Genomic DNA, 21851 nt, shown 5'->3' on the forward strand with positions numbered 1-21851 from the left:
AGGACATGCATTTAATCTTACTGAATAAGAGTTTTCTGGGGAAGGCGGCTTAATTGACATGATCCAAAATGTGAGAATGCTATTAACCCCACCCAACAGCAGCAAGCTGAATGAAACAATCCTAACAGTCGAGGCACGACATATTTTCCAAACTGAAATGGCTTTATTTAAAAGCTAACGTGTGCTGAAATAAAGGCTGTACTTCTATAGAAAGTATTTTGTGCAATGTTCTTTTCTGCAGTCAAATCTTAGGACAGAGTGATTGATAGCACATCTTAATGTATATTCATTGGTGCAGACTACATATCTGAATCCATGTTATGATGCATCGTCTGAGAAACAAATCATGTTGTGGTGCAGAGGTAGAGTTATCAATCCTTCTTACCTAGAAATAAATCCAAACACATACACTTTTGTGTAACAGAGAACATAAACTTCAGAAACCAAGAAGGAGGTCCAGCAGGATTTGTGGAAAATGATTCTTAAAATAGAAAGGTGTGAAAAGTGAGACAGTCAGACAGTCCATCCACACAGAGAAGTATTTCCATAGACAGTGATGTATTCCTGCCAAACTGTCAGCTTTCACACCAGTTGTTTCAGTACTAAATAATACTCAGAAGAAGTGTGAATGATTCCATCGTTGGTGCCGTTTATGGGTTGGAAGGGAGTGATGTGTATGTGTGAAAAACACACTCACTCTGGGATATACCAGAACATTTTAAAAAACAAATTTCTGATTTATGGAAACATCCAAACTTCTGATTTATTAATAAAACACAAGGACTAGTGCAAACTGCCCCCCCCCCAATAAATCATTGGCTATTTACATACTACAGTTTTCACCTTGTTGAATATACAGCCCCCCCCCCCCCAAAAAAAAGCAGCAGTATATTCAACAAGGTGAAAAAACGTTTTCTGTAAAAAGCCAATGATTTAATAAATAATTTGTACAATTATTTTTTGGAATTGTTCATCTATTCTGTAACATTTTGTAAAACCCTTGGCATATAGAAGTCAAAATTAAAAAAGTGTTTCAGAGTTGAGGTTGAGGACTTCCTTGAACCATGGTTTATTAAACTAACTCTGAGACAAAGACTGTCTCAATGTTATGTTGTTTCAAAAACTATTTCTTTGTGCTCTCTAAAGCACAAACATTTTCCTTTAATTAAACGTTAAACACAACTATGGGTCACTGTCCCCACATGTTGTACCTACAGTATGTGTGTATATTCCAGCATCCTCCAGTCAGAAAGATCTGTCTAAATAGGCCAAAAGATAGAATTGCATATTTTTTTTCCCTCCTCCTTTTCAGCTATTTATAATGACCTACATGGTCTGGAAGTCCATCAAAACTGCCCTAATTCAGCACTATCTCAATAAGGTGACTTTCCTCCTGAGAGCTAATGAGCTAGTTCGTTACAAAATGTGGATACTCTGACAAGACAAGGAACTAACATTAAGTTAGAGAGAATGACATTTCAAAAATATTGTGTAAAGATGGTTGTGTAACACAGTGTGTGTTAACCTTCCTGTTAGTCCTGACAGGACGTTTAAATCGACCTGTAGAGCTCTGCTCAAAATAATGTCACATACTGGCTTCTCCAAACATAAACGTAATGCCCCATTAAAGGGGAATTTCATCATGTTGACACGTGTCCTATTTTCAGATATTCAAGAGTTTAAATAACTAACAGATCTAAAGTACCGGTACCTCTAGAATTGCTCAAGCTGATGTGTTCAGCCAACAGCCACAGAAGAGGCTGTGATGGCTGCAACATAATCCTTGAAAGCAGACATACCCAATCAAAGTGTGTTATCATAAAGCTTCGTAATTATGAGTGGCAGTGGGTTTTTAGTGTTAATCTCAGGGTCTGACAACATTAGATCCATATCAGGATAGATATCTTTTTTCTGTTATTCTCCATTAAAAAAACAAAACAGTAATTTTTCCTTGAAGTAAATAAAAAGTGCTGGTCCACCTCTGCCTTGATCACTTTCTTTGTTTCCATTGAACTCTTGGTCAACATCATTATTAGAAAGGTCCTTTAATCAGTGTTTTTAATCTGCACATTTCAGTCCCACATAGCACTTCTGTTCCACATACTGAGGTGACTTGGAAGGACAGACATATTGGCCTGGCTTCTGTCAACCTGATCCCTTGTGTCTACTGATAATCTATGAGGGCACCAAGCCTTCAAGTGCCACCACAACTAAATGCCAGCCTGGTCTGACTGAGTCTCAGTCGGCAGAGTTCCCACGCCCTGAATACCAGTCTTCAGCCACTGAAAGCAGGACGGGTATTTTAATGACCACGAGTGCTGACAGGCTGGACAAAGAGCGCATACAGAAATAACTGATTTCTGACCAACTTAAGGCCTCGGATGTATTCAAAATGAGGCGGGACCTTTAAGTGAATTCACACACACACAGTTTGGTTATTATACAGTGGAAGGTTGTGATGACTGAAATGGAAAAAAAAAGAGCGTATTTCCTCTTTGAAAACCTTATAAACCTCCGAGGTGCTGCCTTATAGGGAGTGGCTGCTAAAACACTCAGCTTCTGCTAAAGCCACAGACATGAGTCAACTGAACAGACGGAGAAGAAGGATGCAGAAGTGGACAAATTGAGTCTGTGTTTCAAAAACTTCAGGCATTATAAAAAGTCAATGTTACTAACCTGAATTAAAGTTTGACACCAAACTACAGTTTGCTCAGCATTCCTCTTTGCTTAGATTATATGAAATGCTGTGTAGCTAGAAGGCAGCAATTTTGACAAGTTTGCAGACTAACGAGGATCCATGCAGATTTATTAGAAGCACAGAAATCCTTTCTTTGTAAGTTCATTGAAACAACTTTGAGCTACTCAAGTTAAAGCTCCTGTTTGCCTCACACAACCATGCAACCAAACCTCTGGCCTCACCACAAACTTAGAACAGCTGGAAAGTTCTCAGCTCTGCAAACCAACTGGTAAGCAACTAACAGTGCAGGCCACATCAGGCCAGGACAAAAAACAAAACATGTTTCAGACATTTCTTAAAATAAAATAAGGCAGGCAGCGCAGTTTGAGCAACCAACCTTACTCTCAATGTCAGGGAAAGTATTTTACTCAAACTGAGAGCCAAACATGGAATTACAGAGATAAAAAGTTTCTTACCCAGAACATTAATATGATTCCTGTGCAACCGAGTGAATTATTGGAAGTAGAAAATCCCCAACCATTCAATCAACAAACACACTACTGGACTGTTCTTCCCAACAAACCGTGGGTCACTCCATCAAGACTGTGACCTGCAGTTCAAGACCATCATTTTTTATATTTTTGTCAATGGTGTCCACATGTTTTCAATTGTTCAGACACTGCAGGGTCGTCCTTGTTTTTCCTTCTGGAAGTAATAGGAAGCTTCTTGTAGCCTGAACATGGACATGGGGCCTCAGGCAGCAGTAGTTTATATTGCTACTAAAGCATGAGGGGACTAAGCAATAGTTCACAGGAAGTTACCCAACCTAGCCCAGTCAGTGAGCTGAATAACAGATCAGTTGCAGAGAGGAATTTCTGTGACATAGGATAATTCATTTCTGCATGCTACATCTATGCAGCACATAAACACTGTTTACCTGGAGCTTCTTGGGAGCAGGGCGTAAGGTTCAAATGCCTGTGAGACATTGTATGGGTTTGGTAAATTGAGTCAGTGATACGCCTGGACTACAGGAACCCTTTACAGCGATTACTTCAGCTATCACAACATTTTAGCACACTGGTCTTTCTCTACATTGATCCTCTCTGTTCACTTTCAGTTTAGCTCCATGTAGCTCACGTGTTCTGGACTACAGGGGCTCTGGAAGCAACTCCGACCTCGGACCTTCTAGTGATGGTCAAACCCTACCAAGGCAGACACTTTAAAGGTCAATGATGATTTGAATTATTCTTTGTTGTGTCATTGTTGCATGGCAGCATGGCAGACTGTAATAGAACAAGTCTAAAATCTTTTCTTCTTTTATGAGGTTTTTGCCAATTCATCTGTAGGGGTCTCCTCCAAGATAAAAAAAACACCTGATAATTTAATACTGGTAAAAACACTGAATAAAATACGTTACATGATGCAGCTGAAAATGACAGTGCCTTGACTTCAAACACAGTGGATAGATGGAGTAGTAGTGGGCTATGAACAGTGGTGTAGTGCAGGGTATACGCAGGTATACGGAGTATAGTATACTTACTTTTCAGTCTCCATCACCTCTGATTCCCATCATTGATTGATTTACAATATTCAGCAGTATGCTGTAAGAGCAACAGAACTACATTATATCCAAACAATGAAGATATCTGAAACTCTCACCGTTTCACCTCAGGAGCAGCCAGTAATACACCATATCCTCTAAATGAAGAGACTGGTTACGATCAACTTTGTCAAAATTAAATTAAATTCAGAGAAAAACTTTTATTTGTGGATTAAAGCTATTTCATTATTCACATAGGAATTTTTGTTTTGTGTTTGTAATATTGATAAACTTAGTCTGCAGGGACGGATATAGGGGTCTGGACTGGTCACTCATTAAACAAATTAAATAAAGGCAAGCAAATACTTTTATTATCATTTATTAATTTTCTGACCAGATAAAATTATCAGAAACATTTCTTTAATCTGTGATCGGATCCACTGAAAGATAATACCTTATTAACGCAATTAAATGTGCTGAAACAAACATGAAGCAAAAAGGCAATTGATTATTCTGGATTATGATTTTTTTCACCTACCCGGTGAGTCAAAAAGTTAACTACAGACCCCGCCCACACTCTCTTTCCATGGAGCCCCACCCACCCCCACCGCTCCCTCAGCTTTGAAAGGAACTCAATCATGGAGAACACAAACAGGAAGGAGTTTGCGATAACAATCTGCATGGGCTTTGCAAGTGATGATGTCATCAAAAGGAAGTCAACACACACACAGCCACTTCCTTTTAAGGAGACATGAGTCAGGCGAGATAAGGTGAAGCAAAGCCAGATTTTGGTGTCTAAACACGCATCAGGAAATACTCAAGCTAATTGTTTGGACTAAAAAGTGCTTCATGGCGTTATTGGTGTTCACTGGAAAACGTCTGTCTGCTCCAGACACAGTTAGGTGAAACAGAGAACATCTTCATGAATGAAGTGCATAGATTTTAAATAACTGCACTATTTATTCAGTGAAACAGTCATTGTGTAAATGGGTGCTGCTTGTCCTCAGCATTAAAGATTAACTTGTAACTGCATGAGGGACTGTGGCTTTCCGACTTGTTCTCTAGATGAGTGTAAAACTGAAAAGATGATGGTGTGGTGGGTTTCCCCCTCTGCGCCATCAACTATAAAGGACCACATCATATAGAGGAAATGAGGCAAAAGGGCATACAGGGTCACACACAACTAATCATACTTTCACAAATGTGCATGACAAACAAACAACAAAGGAATTAAAAGTTCATTTTATCGTCATGTACCATGCACTCACACTCCGCCATGGACAAAGACGGCATTCATTTTCACCATTCGGCCAATCAGAAGAGTTGATAGGAAAAGAAAAAGATTATTGTGGGATTGGAAATGCAAGTGTCAAAGGACAAATCTGCTAGTCTACCAAACCCTAACTCAATGTGGGAATCTTGTAGTTTCCATATTTTACCCATTTGAATTTCACTACAAAATAAACAAATTTTTGTTTGTTTATTAAGCAATTTATTAATTTGTTAACTACTTTAGTCTGTTTCTATAATGCCATTAGCTATGATTAAATTATTAATTATTAAAACTACTTCCCTGACACAAGTGGTTCTCCATCATAAACCTCCAGACTAATCCACCCTAAATACCTAATTTTCCTCCACGCTTCACCGAGCTTCTGTCAGCCACTCAGTACCAGCATGACCACTTAATCCCCAGTTCAGATCCATTAAAGTCGCATGCACAAAACTGATTTTCAACAGACACTCCAAAAGTTAATGCTGTGTAACAGAGCAACACATATGGAAAACTAAGGATTTACTGCGGATTAGTAGGGCTTAAAAAAAAAACAGAAATCCTCTCAGTTGGCTGATTTATCCAAGCAACAAATGAAATGATCAGTATTTAAGTACATGCAGCATCCTCAGCCATGACAGTATTACACACATATCTGTTATATAATAAATGTCCCCCTCTTTTAATTCTCGTAGTGGGCAAATTCTGACTAAATCTGATAACACTGTTTCTGTGGAAGGCCAATTCCATCTCATAATGTCAACACTGACCAACAGGTTTAAGTGCAGACGGTTTGACAGTCTTTTTACAACGCAGAGGAGTATTACTGCAACCTGACTGTTACCCCCAATTCACACATACTCCGTGCGCGCCGCGGTACGTCTGCGCCACGTCTGCGCCACGCACTACGTTGTACTTAGCTGCCACTCTAGTCAATCATTGTGTTCACACAGGGCGCGCTGCAGTCCGTCTCCGGCGCGTGTCACCAACGCCACTACGCTCTGCTCCGTTTCAAATACGCAGCGAGTCTATTTTCGCCGGAGTACGCTGCAGGCACTCGTCAAGCTGGACAGAATGTGACAGCCCGGACAGGAAGTCAGACAAGGAAACGCACAGAGCATCCGGTCAATTTCAAAATAAAACACAATATACGGACTCGCGATCGTATTTTTCATCACTTTATCAACATTACGTCAAAACAGGAACCGAATTAACAACAATGCATCCTCAGAAAGACAAAGCAACATGTTGTCTGCATGCTTTTCTCTTTATTCCCGCGGGATCTTGTAGTTCTCCTGTGATGTGTCATGGGTGCGCTCTGCTGCGCTGACGTCCCAGAAACGGATCCAGTGTGAATGGGCGCGAGCCGTCCGACGGAGCAAAACCGCGGCGCGCACGGAGTATGTGTGAATTGGGGGTTACTCTAACCCAATGGTTCTTAACTGGTCAAGCCTCAGGGGGACCCAACTCCTCCATGAAAAAGTGCGACCCAAACTTCTGATAAACAAAACGTTGTCCAGTTTGGACCTCAAGGTGGTAAGAAGTGTGATACAACAAAGATAGAACAAAAACAAACTTGTTTAAAAAAAGCTTCATAGACTTTTTGAAACAATATTTCTTCCAGGCACACCTTTGCGGCCCACTGAACACGGCTCCGTTACCCACTTATGGGTCCAGACCCACCAGTTGAGAACCATTGCTCTAACCCATGTTAGGTTATTGATGCCAAGCTAACAGGTGAAGCTACACGGCTGGTGGTGACATTGGCTGGTCTGTTGGTCTTTTTGAACCATTAAGTTTAAGTATCAAAATACCTGAGTAACTTGTGAATTTGTTTTCTTTAGACGTAAAACCAGTTTGGTTTAGGTCACAGTGTTATTACACACTGCTGCTCATTAGCTCAACTTTTCATAAACCATTTGCAGACTGATGAAGAAGAACCATACTCAGTGCATTACTGCTCGATAATACTTTGGTTTTCATGTTATATGTGCAGGAGAGGTTCAATTAAAGCGGCTCGTCAAAGCTCTCTGTGTCCCTGACTCCTTTCAAGAGGCATGTCATGATTTATCCCTGAAAAGCAAAGTGAAGATGTAACTGTGCCACTTTTGACAATTTATGACTTAAAAACCAGCGGAGTGTCTACTCTGAAAACACTTGGGATTGATTTACATTTACAAATTCTTTCATCGTTGTACTGAATGAACAAGAGAACCCACACCATGTGTTAATGTTAATGCTTGTACCATTCGCAACAAGTGGATTTGAAGAACTGGGCTTCCACTTGTTGATCAGTTCCCCCCCCCCCCCCGTCATTTTGATCAGCTGATGAAGACCTGCCCAAGCACTGTTGTGAGTATCTGGGAGTTTTCTTTCATTAATCACATCACTTCCCCTTCTGATTTAGTGATTTAGATCCACTATCACTGTGTTCTTTTGCGCTTTGTGCTGCTATAAAATAGCAGCCATGCATTGGGAAGCCCTCATAATTTAGAGTCCTTTAACTAAGACCTACAGTTTTTAAACAAAGTTCTATGAGTTTGTAGGCTTTTTTCCCCATTACAGGAGGTGAGGAGAGAGTGGGAGATGACATCAAAGAGCCCAGGCTGGATTTGAACCCTCGGCCGCTGCGTCAAAGACTATAGCCTCTGTACAGTGTACATGGGGCGCGCCACATAATCGCTAGGCTATCTGGTCCAGATAAATATAATTTCTTTATGAAATATGTAACAGTATAACTAGCCCTAAACAAACGTAGAAAGGCAGCATTTTCTATGTGAAGGAGTGTCTGAGTTTGTATCTGTAAAGCAAAACAACCTTGACTGCTCGTCTATTTGTCAGTAAGATAAACACTTGTTATGTCTTTCAAACTCATTATTCTTTTCCCATCAGTCACCAAGAGTGTTGCAAGTTTAATCTAACAACATACACAAGCCTAGCATGCGCCCATAAACAAGATCAACCAGATTAAATACTCTGACACATTCAGCCGGCTGTGATCTTTGGGTGTGTTTCATACTCGGACAGAATTTTAACAAGATCCCTTTTTAAGAAAGTGAGAGTTTAGTTTGGGCCAGATTCCAGGACTGTTATCATCACTGATAAAGGTTTTCTGACCTCACATTGAGGGAAGTGCTGGTGCACTGTGGTACACTTCAAGGTAAACACACAGAACTCTAAAAGGTGATGTTAAAGGCCGAGCAAAAGTTATCAAAAAGAGTTCCAGAGGGATGTATTATTTTCCATGTTATGCCCGTGCCGTTGTGAATATGCATCTTCTACATGCAGTATGTGATGTTAAAGGCGATCAAAAGCAATGTTAGCATTGGTTAAACTGCAATCAAGTGGCTAGCCCTCGGGCTAGCCACTTGATTGCAGTTTGGGCTTGCAACCAGAGCCCAAATGTTTGTTTAGGTTGAATGCTCTCTCATTACTTCTCTCAGCTACATAACTGTGGTTTACAGCAGTAGCAAAGCTAAAAACGGCTTAAAAAATATATGTTTTTGTTCTACAATTTCAGGTCAACAGAATTAATATTATCTTAATAAAGCCACAACACTCGTTTGCAGGTTTCTCTCTTTCTTTACATGTGAAAGTTTCATCTGTATGCAGCAACCTCACTGTTGGGGGAAAAAAATTGAAGAAAATATCTTACCAATAGAGACATTTATGCGTTGAAAAAAGCACACTAATACACAACTGTAGCTGTTATGGACCTTATAAACAAGCTGAAATCCTGAGCAGAAAGCCCGAGCAGCTTGTGGGGATTTGATTAATCCTTTTTTGGCCAATTGTCCTGTTTTCATAAATGGGTTGGTTTATCACCAAAACAAAAAACAAATCTGCTAGTGGCCTGCTCATCAGGATTCATAAACAGCTGACTGGTTCTACAAACATAACAGGTATTTTTTATCAAACCAAAGGACAAAAAAAATCTAGATATCAAATGGAGTAGCCAGGGTCGCTTGTGTAAACTTATCTTATGTAAGGAACTCTTTGAAATGTTGACCTGATGGTGGCTCCAGACTGATCATTTGGATCACTAACAACTGAACTGAACTTCTGCTTAAATGGTTCAAATTGTCCCATGTAGGAAGTCTATCATTGGGTGTCATTCCGTAACAGCGCTGTAACCAACTCAGGGGTCATTAAATCTCGCTATTGATTCTGCAATGGTGTAATATTGGTGTCCCAGTGTGCGGATTCAAAGTTCATCACGTTGTGGTGGAAGCACGACAGCTTGAGCTTCATCCAAATGTCTTCAGACCAAACACAAAGCAAATTTTAGCCTCAGGCTAAAACCAAACGAGTCCAGCCTCAGGAACAGTTGTGTTGAAATGTCTCGCTTAAACAACCTTTGCAAAAATACACCCAATCCAGACACGTCCAAAAGTCCTCAAAAAGACATCTTAAAATTACCTGGAGGCAACACTTTTTCCAAAGGCCCAAACTGACATTTTTATATTTCTTCTTTTGTCCCCTCAATAGTCCAAGACAAAGGCTCTCGTTGTATTCTCATAAATGGAGAAGACGAGCAGCAAATTCTCACATTTAGGAGTATCCAGAACTTTTTAGATATTTGTGCTATGAACATAACTTAAAGGATTGATCCATTCTCAAATTAGTTTCTCAAAACAATTATCAACTGAGCATTGCAGCTTTACTCTGCGTTTGTTATGAGTAATGCTATTGCAATTGTCAACAATGCACAACAGTTTCAAACAGTTCGGGAGTAGTTCTGGTCAGCCACAGTTTGCCAACTTCATGCCACAAATTAATGTTTACAACGGGTAGAAATTGTTTGACATGTGTCGGGAACCAACTCCCTGAAGTACTGCAATACTAATGCTCTGGTATTCTGCGCCGACATTCTTTCCTGCTGTGTGGTCTGCTCCCCTTTGGTCAAAACTCAGTCAGGTTTACATCATGAAGTTTCTCTTAACTCTTGGGGGAGGTAGAGAAAGATTCAACAAATGATCGAAAACAGCAGCTTAAGCTACCAGCATCTCAAACTGTTTTCTCCAGCTCTCTGCAACGCTGTCTAACAATCCCATGCAGCGACTCGCTGCTCCAATGTTTCCATGCTGGTAGGATGGCCAGTTGCTGAGCCACATCCCTCCTCTTCCACCCCATCCCCCACCCACACAGACCAAATCTAAACCTGGGGTGCAGCAACAGCTGATCTTTCAGAGGCGTCTATTTTTAAAACTCCTCGGCAGAACAGGCCAACTCATCAGGGCGGACATACCATCCTGTCATGAGGACTGCCAGTGTGGGACGTGACCCCCTTGATACTTAAAGGCACAGACTTTCTCTCCATGCTGCACAGATGGGATTCAAAAACTGGCTACCGTTATTGTTTTACTGTTGTCAGCACCATAAAAAGCAAATGAGGATTCATTCTAAAAAAAGAGAACTACCACATAATTATCCTCTGTTGCAGACAAACTGTGCACACATTCTGTCAAACTCTCCTAATACCGTGACCAGAAAACATTCCTGCAAACAAACGATGACAAGAAATGATTGCCAGCAACAAGAATGCGCAACCTCAGATACACTTAAGCGAGGTAAATAGTCAGTAGTTAGAAGAAGAATGTCTGCAGGCTTGCCATCGGTAGCAGGGCCTTTCACAGCTCAAAACAAGGACAGTTAAATGTGTATGTCAGTGAAGAGTGACATGCAAATCTGCTGAAACATCCGGGTGTGGTTATCACAGACATAACTTCCTCCCAACTAGCTTGACAAAGCCAATTTCCACCGAGTGTGTCGGCTGTGATGATGGTGTTCATGGTTATATACCGTTTGTTACTTCCTCTGTATGTTAGGATTCCTTTGGTGGACACCGTTAACAAGGTTTCTACCATGAGCTGAATTATCCGTGTCTCTTTCACTCTTCCTCTCCAAAAAACAAACAAACGATATTAGAACCAGTGAATAAAAAAACCTTAATTAAGAGATTTTAGCCTGAAATTCAGTATTTTCCCAATGCCATTTGGTACAGGAATGTAAAGCTAACCAGACTTATGATGACATAAAACCTTTAACCTGTTCATTTTTGTAAGTTTGATAGACAAAGATCTAAAAACTTCACCATGCCAGGACCTAAAACTTTTAGAAAGAAGTTGGTCTGACTCTGAATTGTTAAATATTTCTGGAGTTCAAGCTTTTTTTGAACCACCCTTATCGTATGAACATGTTCAACATTTGGTGTTTTTATTTACTAAAAATCGAATGCATAAATTGGAACCATGTCAAGGTTGGTAAGACCTGAGCTGGAGCAACAGTATTTCAGAAATCTAAGGCGAACCTCCTCAAAGACAGAGGCACAACATTGCAGTAAATGTGAGGCTTTTCTTTATCGTTTGTAGATTATGCTAAGCTATACAACTCAAGTCATGTTTAATTGTCCTTGTTTAAACACATTGAAGGCTCAGGTGGAGTCAGAAGTGTGCAGGGTATCACATGTCAAATGTCCTGCAGACATACATGGAATTATTCCTGGCACAAAACATGTATTTACCCTCCACTGGACTCAGAGATTAGAAACCTTGAAACAGTGCAAACCTGTCACAACACGACTTCAGCACCTGTTAGAGACAACTGCCAGCTCCAGCGTTTCATTATCGAGGTTAGGCCGACACTTCCTGCATGTTAGCACACGGAAGGCTTATTGCTTAGTAAAGAAAACCATTTCAAATCAGCTGAAAGTCACTAAATGTATAGCTGTCTCATTACTGTCATCCATGCAGTTTAAAGCTTAGATACAGCTTTCTACAACCATTACCAGAATCAGATGCAAAAGTGACCACGCATTAATGCTCCGATAACTGATGTCTATGTATCATTAGTGCTTTCATTATAGGATATGGTGTAAGACGAGTCATTCAGAGATGATGACAAAATAAAAATATGACCAATTTAAGCTTTAGTTAAAAATCCCATTTGTTTATTGGTTTCACAGTTCAGTGTTTAGTCAACTGGATGAGGGATTTTATCCCTGGATGGACCACCAGCTTTGAACAGGAACATCTTTGTAAGGTGGATTTAATTATTTATCTAGGTGTCTAACTTGTGTCTCAGACTGACTGACTGAATCAAGAATAAAAAGAAAACAGATTAACAAGAACTCCTGATCTGCTGCTTCAATCTGGAGCGTGCCGCATCGTCACAAAATCTGCTGTTGGTGGTAGTGAAGTAACCTCAAGACGAAAGGTTACTGGACTTTTATTTCTATTATAATCAGCTCCTAGTGTCTTGTCCCAACATTTACATTTTCTTTTAACTACATCTAAAGCACACCATTTGTTCCCCCCCAGTTTTAAGCTCTATCTGATCTGGTGGTTTTGTAAAGTTCATTATTACCCGATCTTTCTCAGAATCAGAATTCGGTGTTTACTGCAAAGTACATTTACACATACATGTACTGGGAATTTGACTTGTTGTTTTGGTGCAAAACAATCAGCAAAGGACTAAAGCAAGGACGGTAAGAAGTTGTAAAAACAGCAATTCTCCTGCGGATAACTTCATGTCAATTCTGGTTGGTGTTTTTTTGTTTTGAAAAATGAAAACTTCCAGAAAACTAGAGAATTGAAAAAGACAAAGTTCTTTGAGTTTTCTTTCATCACTTCAAGTCGACTGATTTACACAGGTCTTAGGTGCAATGGAGCAGCTGTGCAGGTTTGACTATTATTTACATTAAAAATATATTTCATTATAAATCTCCTCAGTGGGAATTTCTGCACACATTTCTGTAGTTGATTTTCATAATGTTGGAGTTACTCTTGTTTGATTACAAGTCTTTAAATGTTATAAAATGAGTATTTAAGTCTATAGCTATAATGAGACAGTCTTTAAGCCACATCATCTAACTGCAGCAGTTTGGGTGAACTCCCTTTCTATTTAAATGTGCTGTGAATGTTACCTGACTCGACTATGTTGATGACTACAACAATAAAAAACATCTTGTGGTTATTGAGCATGTTTCAAGTCTCTACAAGGTTACTGCCCACAAATATTTGTCTGACAGTTTGAAAATCAGGTTTAAAACGTCTCCAAAAAGGATAAATATTCAAATGTGTTGACGAATTTGAGAGTTCAGCTGGGTACACTGGGAACACTGGTACCAGCAGGCGTTTGTGTTGGCGTAGACTATACGTGCTTTCATGGACTTTTTCAGCATTAGGATGGATGTTTTATCCTAAAAGTGTGGCTAAATTAGGATTGAGGGCATTTAAATGGGTCTCTAGAAGAGTCTCCCTAGCACAAGAATATCAGTATGTAGGTTTTGGGGTCATTGACCAGCCCTGGTGTTTTGACATTCTGTTCATTTTTGACAGGATGTTATTTGATGAACTGTGGAAACATAAACTTTTGAGAAATTCTCCACTGACTCACCTCTCTGGCTATGAGGTTCAGGGCATCGTCCTCTGCCGTCGACCTCTCCTTCTTGGTGGATCTTTTCCGTCCTGTGCCCTGGGTCCCCATGTTTCCTCCAAACACTTAATCCACTCACTGTAAACAAGAGTCGGACTGCGGCGAAAAGCGCACAAAGTAATCCAAAACCGAGCTATCGCGTGGGTCTCATGTGTCGCTAAAATGTTAAATGAAAGTCGAGGAAATAAAAGAAACCGTGTCTGCTCGCTTTCACAGCATGGGTCATTGTCTTACATCCGTTTTCACACTCCTTCCTGTGTTTCAGTTCACTCACACGCTCGCGACGAAAGTCTTGTTTCAAATGGTTACTGCTGGCTGCCCCACGTGCGCTTCTGGTGCGTTTATAGCAAATTCTGTCAGAAACGATGACGGTGGATTTGAATTCTCCTTTTAAAACCGCGTCTGTGATTCTCTCCCAGTCAATGGAAAATCAAACTACCGCCGAAAGTAAAGAATAAAGATGAATGAATAAGTAAATATCTGTTCTTGTGATGTGTGTCCGCAGTTTGAATCCACAACCTGAGGGATTCAAAGCGACGGACTCGAACCTGTCACACACTGAGGAACTTCAAAGACTGTACTCAATCAAGATGCCTTCACGTGATGTCGGACATATTAGTGACGGAAGACAAACTGGTTGCTATTAAGGTTAACAAATATTCACAGTAACGGAATAGACTTTTTAAAATTCCAAAATGTACTTTTGTGTAACAATGTGGCTCAACACTTTGCATTACTTTTCCAGCCTAACTCATAGCCCAGGGGCGTGTCCAGATTATTTCGACTAGGGTGGCTTGACTGGGGAGTTGACATACACAGGGGGGGCAAAAACACATGTCTTTTTAACATTAGGGCCTGTGTCCAAAGAAAGTGCATTTTCCACTGGAAGCACTCGTTTTCAATACAATCTAAGCTGCTAATTCTTTAGTTATACTTACGAGAAAGATGTATATCATAAGTTTATGATATATCATTTATAAGCAACATTTAAGAGCAGAAACATTACCAGTTAAAACCGCAAGCGGTGATGAAGGGCCCTCGCAACCCGGTGCATGTCGGGGTGTGTCGCGACCGCGGGAGTGCAGCAGCCGCGGAGCGTGGCTAAGCAGCAGGCCGTGCAGTTCGATTTGTGTAAAAGTCGTAGTACCGGCATGTTGAAATAGGCAACGTAATGAAGATCACATCAAATTTTGACGTAGAGCAGTTCAGGCTGGCACTGTCATGACAGCTATGACATTTGGAGGAAATTGAGCATTTGCTGTAGGGGGCGCTATGGTTGAAGTTGACCATTGTTATGTCAATGTTCAGAGGCCAACCCTGATCATACCTGTGAAATTTGAAGCAGATCAGATAAAAGTATCTGATCTATTTTGCATATTTTTTTGTGCAAGAGGTTGCTTGCCATTTTTTATGGATTAATTCCTCTCCCATGCACTTATCTTCATGTGTAGAGTGTTTTCTACGATTTCAAATACTAACAAAAATACGGGCAACATTTAAATGCAAAGAAACTACAAAGCCGCCTGTTGCACCACAGCCAAGATATTAGTTTTTAACCTAAGTCTGACAAGGAAAAAAGCCAATCATTGTGAAGGACTTTGGGGTGGCACCTGAGGTGGCCATTTAGATTTAGGGCCAATGCCACCTCTGGACACCCCTCTGGACATGCTCCTGACATGAAAACTGTATTTCTACATAATTAAAAACCTTGATGGCACCGTGGTTACAAGCTTCTAGGCCAACCTTTCCCGTCACAGTGTTTACGTACGTACATTTTTATCAAGGCATTTAAACTTTTTATTTTTAAGCAACAGAGTCTAAGCCTGTTTTCTTAACATTAACTGACTTGTCAGTTTCACAGTGAAAGAAAATACAATTCAAGTTATTAAAGTTCATTGTTTAGATACATTTTATTCTCAAATTAAATAAATATATATTTTCATAATCCTTACACTGTAATTGAGACCTCTTTTAAATAAGTAGGCCTATATGTGAGAGTTGTTTCTGCGGAGTTTTCCCGCGACATTTGAACGCGCCATCAACCTCTGGACAGAGACGCCATACATGTTCAGGGGCTCAGTTTCAGTCAGAAACCGCAGCTCCAGCATGGGCTATCGCACTCTCTCACACCCCGTCTGCTATTTTTAATGATGACCAGCGAGCTCTAAAAACAGTCGCGAGTTTCTTAAAGAGATACACATGACCTCAGTTTGAATGAGCAACATTTGAATCCCTTATTGTTGATGCAAAGGCTCATTATAGACAGTCAGGGTGGGATATCAAAGGCGATTTATAGTTACACTTTCATAGGTCTTTGTCACTGCTGTAAGCTATCATTGACAAATCCTAGAAAGAAAAACAATCATCTGTCATTTTTAACACTGTACATCTAAGTTTAAATTTCTATTCATATCGTCATATTAAAGCAACATGGAAATACGATTCAAATAAACCTTAAATGTTACATGTATATTTCCACGTCATACCATCTAACATGGAAACGACTTTAATTTCAGTTTGTTAACAGAGTACTTTTCATTTGGTAAAGGTTAAATAAAAAAGGAGCAAATATAATGTAGCATAGAGTAAAAGCAGAGAAGAGTACAAATATTTAACAAGACTTTAAATCAAGATTGAAATATTTTAAAATGCACCACTTTATGAGGAACTTGCAATACAGACATTTTGTGTCATTCCCTTATATTTTCACATGAATCCTTCTCATGTCACCGTACTTTATACATTTAAAATATGGTCATATGATAGAGCATGCCAACACAAAGCTTGTCTACAGAATTTGACAGTAATATCATGAAAATTGTCATAAAAAATAATAAAGTTAAACTTTATATTACTTAATAATAATTGCCTGTTCTATTTATGTATGATGTAGGTGATGCATCTTTTAGTATAGGGCCAGTTGGGTGGTATAATATTTTTCTATTTTGATTAAATTACCATTAAAAACATAAAAAGCCTTCATGTTAAGGTAGATTTAACTCACTTGCATGCTCACACTGTTATGACGTCTTAGACTTTGAAGCTGTAATAGATGCAATGCTGCCCTCTTGTGGTGATAAAGTGACAATGCCACTAGACATAAGGAAAGAAAAGGCCTGCAGGATAATCCCTGAAATGTTAATGATACACACATTACGTGAACTAGAGTGAATGTGTTTACACCCGACATGCAGTGTTTGAATTAGAATAGCGGAGTAGAAGAGAAACAACACTGGACTTTGGAAAGATGACTAACATTTCCCATGAGTGTAATGCAAAATAAACATGAACACTGGTTTAAAACTGGTAGTCTGCTGTGTGGGCACGAACACTGAGATACTATGTGTTTGCTTTCTTATAATAGGCTGTAAGCGTTTATGGCTCAGCGCTGAATGTAGAAAAGGAAGTGAAATTGTTTGTTGGCCTTTTACAAGTTGAGACTGGACTTTGGTTTTACTTTTATTTTCTGTGAACACGAGTCGAGGTTAGCACAGACTCCTACAAAGAAGACATAGACCTACTAACTCGTCTTTAACAGGACTGACTTGCTACAGTTTTGGGGATTTGAGGACCTTCCTGGACAGTTTCTGTTCATATTCTTTCAATATTTTGGAGTCAATTACTCTTTTTTATGGGGGAAAGTCTTCAAAGGTCGCCAGGAAGAACCCGGCTCCGCAGTGACACTTTGAGCACGCCGGTGAAGACTCTCAGGGTTAAGATGGTCCTTCTGGGAGCCTCTGGTGTCGGGAAGTCCAGTCTGGCACAGAGATTTGTGAAGGACGAGTTCAGGAATACATCACCTACAATAGGCTGTGAGTTAGTGACACTGTTCTTGTTTTTTTAAACTGTGAAAGCTAAGTAAACAATAAAGGAATCATTTAACATGTCCTTTACTTATTGCCTTATAAGAAGATCTACTGATCAAATCAGTGTGATGTCATATCAACATAAGTCATGGTTTTCTACCAGGAAGTTACCGGGAGCTACATTTGTAATTTATTCTCTACCTCATGTCATGTCAGGAGGGTAGATGTTGAGAACGCTTTGCAGTTGTTAAAGTTACATACAGTTCACTCAGCTTAGTCTAAACATGGGATGCTAAAAAGTTAGCATGGCTTTCCATAGAGAAAAGTATGTCTTTGCTCTATAGACAATAACCTATTAAACATGACAAGTTGCGTCCAGGAGCAGTGAGCTCATAAAGTGAAAGTGTAAACTGTAGAAACTAAACAAAACTAGGCTCATAGAAGATGATGATTGCTGCATTATATTGGGCTGCTTTATACACTTTTTTTTTACCTATGAAATAGCAATATGTTCTCTTTGTTTCCAATCATTAAGATAAAATAAGGAGGAGTTCCTGAAATGGCCAAAATGACCCAATTAATTTGGCTAATATATCCAAAATGACAGATTTTCTTTTGGATTTCACAGACACATTAAGGGACTTTAAAAAAAAATTGGCATGGGTTGAAGGATATGAGTAATTTTCAAATTGCCTGATGCACGGGCTGACTTTCATGACTTTTTGAACATGCAGCGACACTCAAAAGTCCAAATGAAAATAATCCTTGGAATTACAAGTAGGTCACACACCTGAAAGTCTCCTCTGCGGATCAACGAAGGAGTATCATATTCTATTTTTAGTTTAATCTCCCTCAAATAAACCAGAATTTTCTCACATTACTCCAGTGAATATTCACTTTCAGAAAATGTCCAAACATAACATTTGCTGCACCTTGATGGCTGTATGATTTATTTATTTGATACAAAACTGCAGCTTTCTTTACTGTGTTTACTTAAGTATGATCCAGACTGAGCGGTCTTAAATGAATAATTTCCCTTAGTTGTCATTATGCTGTGTTTGTCACCTGTGTTAGGTGCCTACATGACCTGTGCGGTCCACCTGAGTGATGTGTCACTTCGCTTTGAGATATGGGACACAGCAGGACAGGAGAAATATCACAGTGTCACCCCGCTGTACTACAGAGGAGCCCACGCTGCAATCCTGGTCTATGACATCAGCAAAAGGGTAAAAAGGAACAGACACCTGAGCGTGGAAGCGACCTCTTCCGTCTCGTCTTTGATGGTGCTCTTAAGCTAGTGTCTGTTTGTGTCCCTTCAGAAGACATATATCAGAGCTCAAGTTTGGCTCAAAGAGCTGGAGAAACACTGCATCCAAGGATCTACTGTAGTGTGGCTGGTAGGCAACAAGGGAGATCTGACACTGGATCGACAGGTCTCAGTGCAGGTACAGACACAGAAAACCATCTTTCTTAACCCAGGTCTGTCCCTGTTTCAAAGGTAACTCAGGTGGCTCTGGTGGATTTACTCTGATCAGGATTTCCCTGATGGGATTACATTGCAGCTATGATAGCCTGTTACACACACCAAAGATTATATTGAATAGGATAGAGGTTGGAAAAAATACTGATATTCCTGTTCTGCATGCAGAGCATCTTTAAATCTACAACAAATAAATTTAATGTTCTTTATTTCATCAAACAGGAAGGAGAAAGTCTGGCCAAGGACAGGGGTTTATTCTTCACAGAGACATCAGCTCTGTCAGGGGATCAAGTCAGCAACCTGCTGCTAGATGTTGGTAAGTGGAGGACATTTTAGAAAGTCATTTTGGGGATTTTTGTTGAAGGAGTTCGGCCTCCCAGCCTGTCTTCCTGTTAGACTAATGTCTGTAAACAAAGGTCCAAAGTCCGAAGAAAGGCCACTTGATACCACTAGAGAGCAGCAGATACAGAGATGTGGAGCACATGGTTTTTTTAATCACCATCAATCTGAACAACAAACACAATTTTGGATTCATTATTACAAGATGGTCTTAGTCGAAGTAAGAGGTTACAGTTTAGTTCACTGTGTAACACATCAGTGTACGTGACACATTTATTAACAGAGGTCTGGTTCAGCCCACAGGGTGTCTGAGTGTATCGGAGTGCAGCAGGGAGGTCTGTCAGAGTGGACCGAGACACCACTCATGGATCTGCATCCTAGAGACACATCGAGCGTGTTCTCATCCTGCTGTAGAGTTGGACCATAGCTCACATAACCACTGACTGTAATGCTGCCTGTCCTTGTTCCTGTGTTTGTCTCCTGTACTTTAAAGGTGTAGAATAAACTCAGTCAGTCTCTGTCTATGCCACAGATTGAACTGGTTTGGTTTTTAAATGATTGTGTTCACAATGATCCAAGGTCCCACTAGCTGAGTTAAGGTGAAAGCAGGCAAAGAGGTGGAGCTGAGGCGGGTCTAAAGCCTCCTGTCAAACTGCTACAGACAAATCAGTTACATCCTTAATAATGAATGACTTATCCCCTTCGTAAAATCAAAACTAGTAAGTCATCAAAAAAAAACTTCCACCCCTGTTCAGTGTTTGTCGATAAAGACGTTAACTTATAAAACCTAAATCGTTTTTGTACCAGGCTGAGAACTTGGAAATTTATGCTTTCAAAACGGACATTTTAATATGGGGTGTGTTTGGGTCTTTTGGAGCTAGCCTCATGTGGACTCTTAAGGAACTGCAGCTTTTTGCACTTTCTCATTGGCGTCGTTTTTTCAACGTCATTTCAAAATGGGGAAAAAAAATCACTAACAACCTGAGCGAGAGTTCATTGCCTCCTGTACTTTAAACATGTGCTCATGTGCCGATTTGCTTTCTCTCTTCTGAGATGAGGAGGTTTCTAACTTTGGAGAAACTAGTTTCTTTATGCAAGATCTTGCAAAGGTTTCCAGAGATGAACCAATATTCTTTTTGATCCGCCATGTCCCGGTAACTTTCCAGTTGGGGAAGAAAAAGTTCCTCTTTATGCTAAGCTAGGCGGTTCTTGCTCCTAACTTTATCCACAGACATTAGACTATTAGATATCTTCTAACACTCAAGAAGATCTAAGGTCAGGGAGCGCAGAAAGTATTCAACTGTTTTTAGTTCAGAAGAAATGTTCAACAACTTTTCTGTTGATTTAATTCTATTGTTTATGTTCCACGTTGTGGAAAGCATTGCTGTTGCATGACTCTGCTTCTATGATGATTTACAAGAGTGCGAAACAAACAATGCACTGTGCTCTGGATAACACTCCCTGGGCTGTAAATAACCATACTGTAAACAATGGTAAAATTGTCCCCATGCAACATATGTATTACAGATACTTTGCAGACATTTGGTATGTTTCTGTTTACATTTGGCCTCCACATATAGTAAAGTTTCTCCCCTGCAGTCAGTGTTTTACTGCTAACACAATGTTCTTGCATGTGTTCTTCATCCGAAACACACGTTTCTCTGCAGGGTGGACCCAAGAGGGCACTCTTTATTTTTTAGAGATTTGGAACATTGCAGAGATCTTGATGATTATCGTCCCAGGCCTTACAGGAGCTTGGTTTGGACAACAAAGACTTGAGGGGGCTGCTGGTCCTCGTTTGGTTTGGAGTCTTCACATCAAACAAAGAGTCACTTCACACTGAGGGGGGATAAAACATATCAAAACTGAAATATGGAGGATTTGGTTCACATTATTAGTGTGTTAATCTTGTGAATATAAAACAAACCCTCAGCGTGGCTGTTTCACATTATGCAGATGTTGTGCAAACCCCTCGAGTGACTTATGTAACGTACTTATGTATGTTTCTTTGTTTGAGACCCTTTAAGAAAGATTAATCGAATCATTTTACAAGAAAGGATAAACCATTCAGCCAAGGAAATTGAATATTAAATGAACAAAAACTTAATTCCAGCTCAATTCAAAGTGCTTTTCGGTTGTAAAAAATCTTTCCTACATTCCCAACGTCCCATGATTGGATGTAACAGACGAGCGAGTCGTCTGTAGATAGATATTTTATTGAGTTGGTTATCAACGGAGAGAGAGGATAAATAGTCATCTGGGGGCACGGGTATCCTAGTGGTTAGTGAGCGTGCCCCAAG

General features: G+C 39.9%; 2 protein-coding genes across 19 annotated transcripts in view; one reads left to right on the plus strand and one right to left on the minus strand.

Annotated features, from left to right (window-relative positions):
* Window positions 1-14565, minus strand: part of lrrfip1a (leucine rich repeat (in FLII) interacting protein 1a) — a 51327-nt gene extending 36762 nt beyond the window's left edge. For 8 of the 17 annotated variants that reach the window (XM_061053946.1, XM_061053954.1, XM_061053952.1 and 5 more), the window contains exon 1: window positions 13888-14564. In XM_061053946.1, the coding sequence (XP_060909929.1) occupies window positions 13888-13977 (90 nt within the window). In that variant the 5' untranslated portion in view covers window positions 13978-14564. Of the gene's footprint in view, window positions 1-13887 lie in introns of all 17 variants that reach the window. The other 9 variants (XM_061053966.1, XM_061053960.1, XM_061053959.1 and 6 more) reach the window with 5 other exon arrangements.
* A 2716-nt stretch (window positions 14566-17281) lies between these two features.
* On the plus strand, window positions 17282-20084 carry LOC132987120 (ras-related protein Rab-17-like). 2 transcript variants are annotated; one of them, XM_061053969.1, is made up of 5 exons: window positions 17282-17738; window positions 18807-18958; window positions 19052-19177; window positions 19435-19528; window positions 19855-20084. In XM_061053969.1, the coding sequence occupies exons 1-5, from the start codon at window positions 17558-17560 to the stop codon at window positions 19992-19994; spliced, it is 693 nt and encodes a 230-aa protein (XP_060909952.1). In that variant the 5' UTR covers window positions 17282-17557; the 3' UTR covers window positions 19995-20084. The 2 variants fall into 2 exon arrangements, with proteins under 2 accessions (XP_060909952.1, XP_060909953.1); XM_061053970.1 differs by having other exon boundaries at window positions 17294-17738; window positions 19848-20084.
* Window positions 20085-21851: the final 1767 nt, after the last annotated feature.

Source organism: Labrus mixtus, chromosome 13 (assembly GCF_963584025.1).
Source record: "Labrus mixtus chromosome 13, fLabMix1.1, whole genome shotgun sequence".
NCBI lineage: Eukaryota > Metazoa > Chordata > Actinopteri > Labriformes > Labridae > Labrus > Labrus mixtus.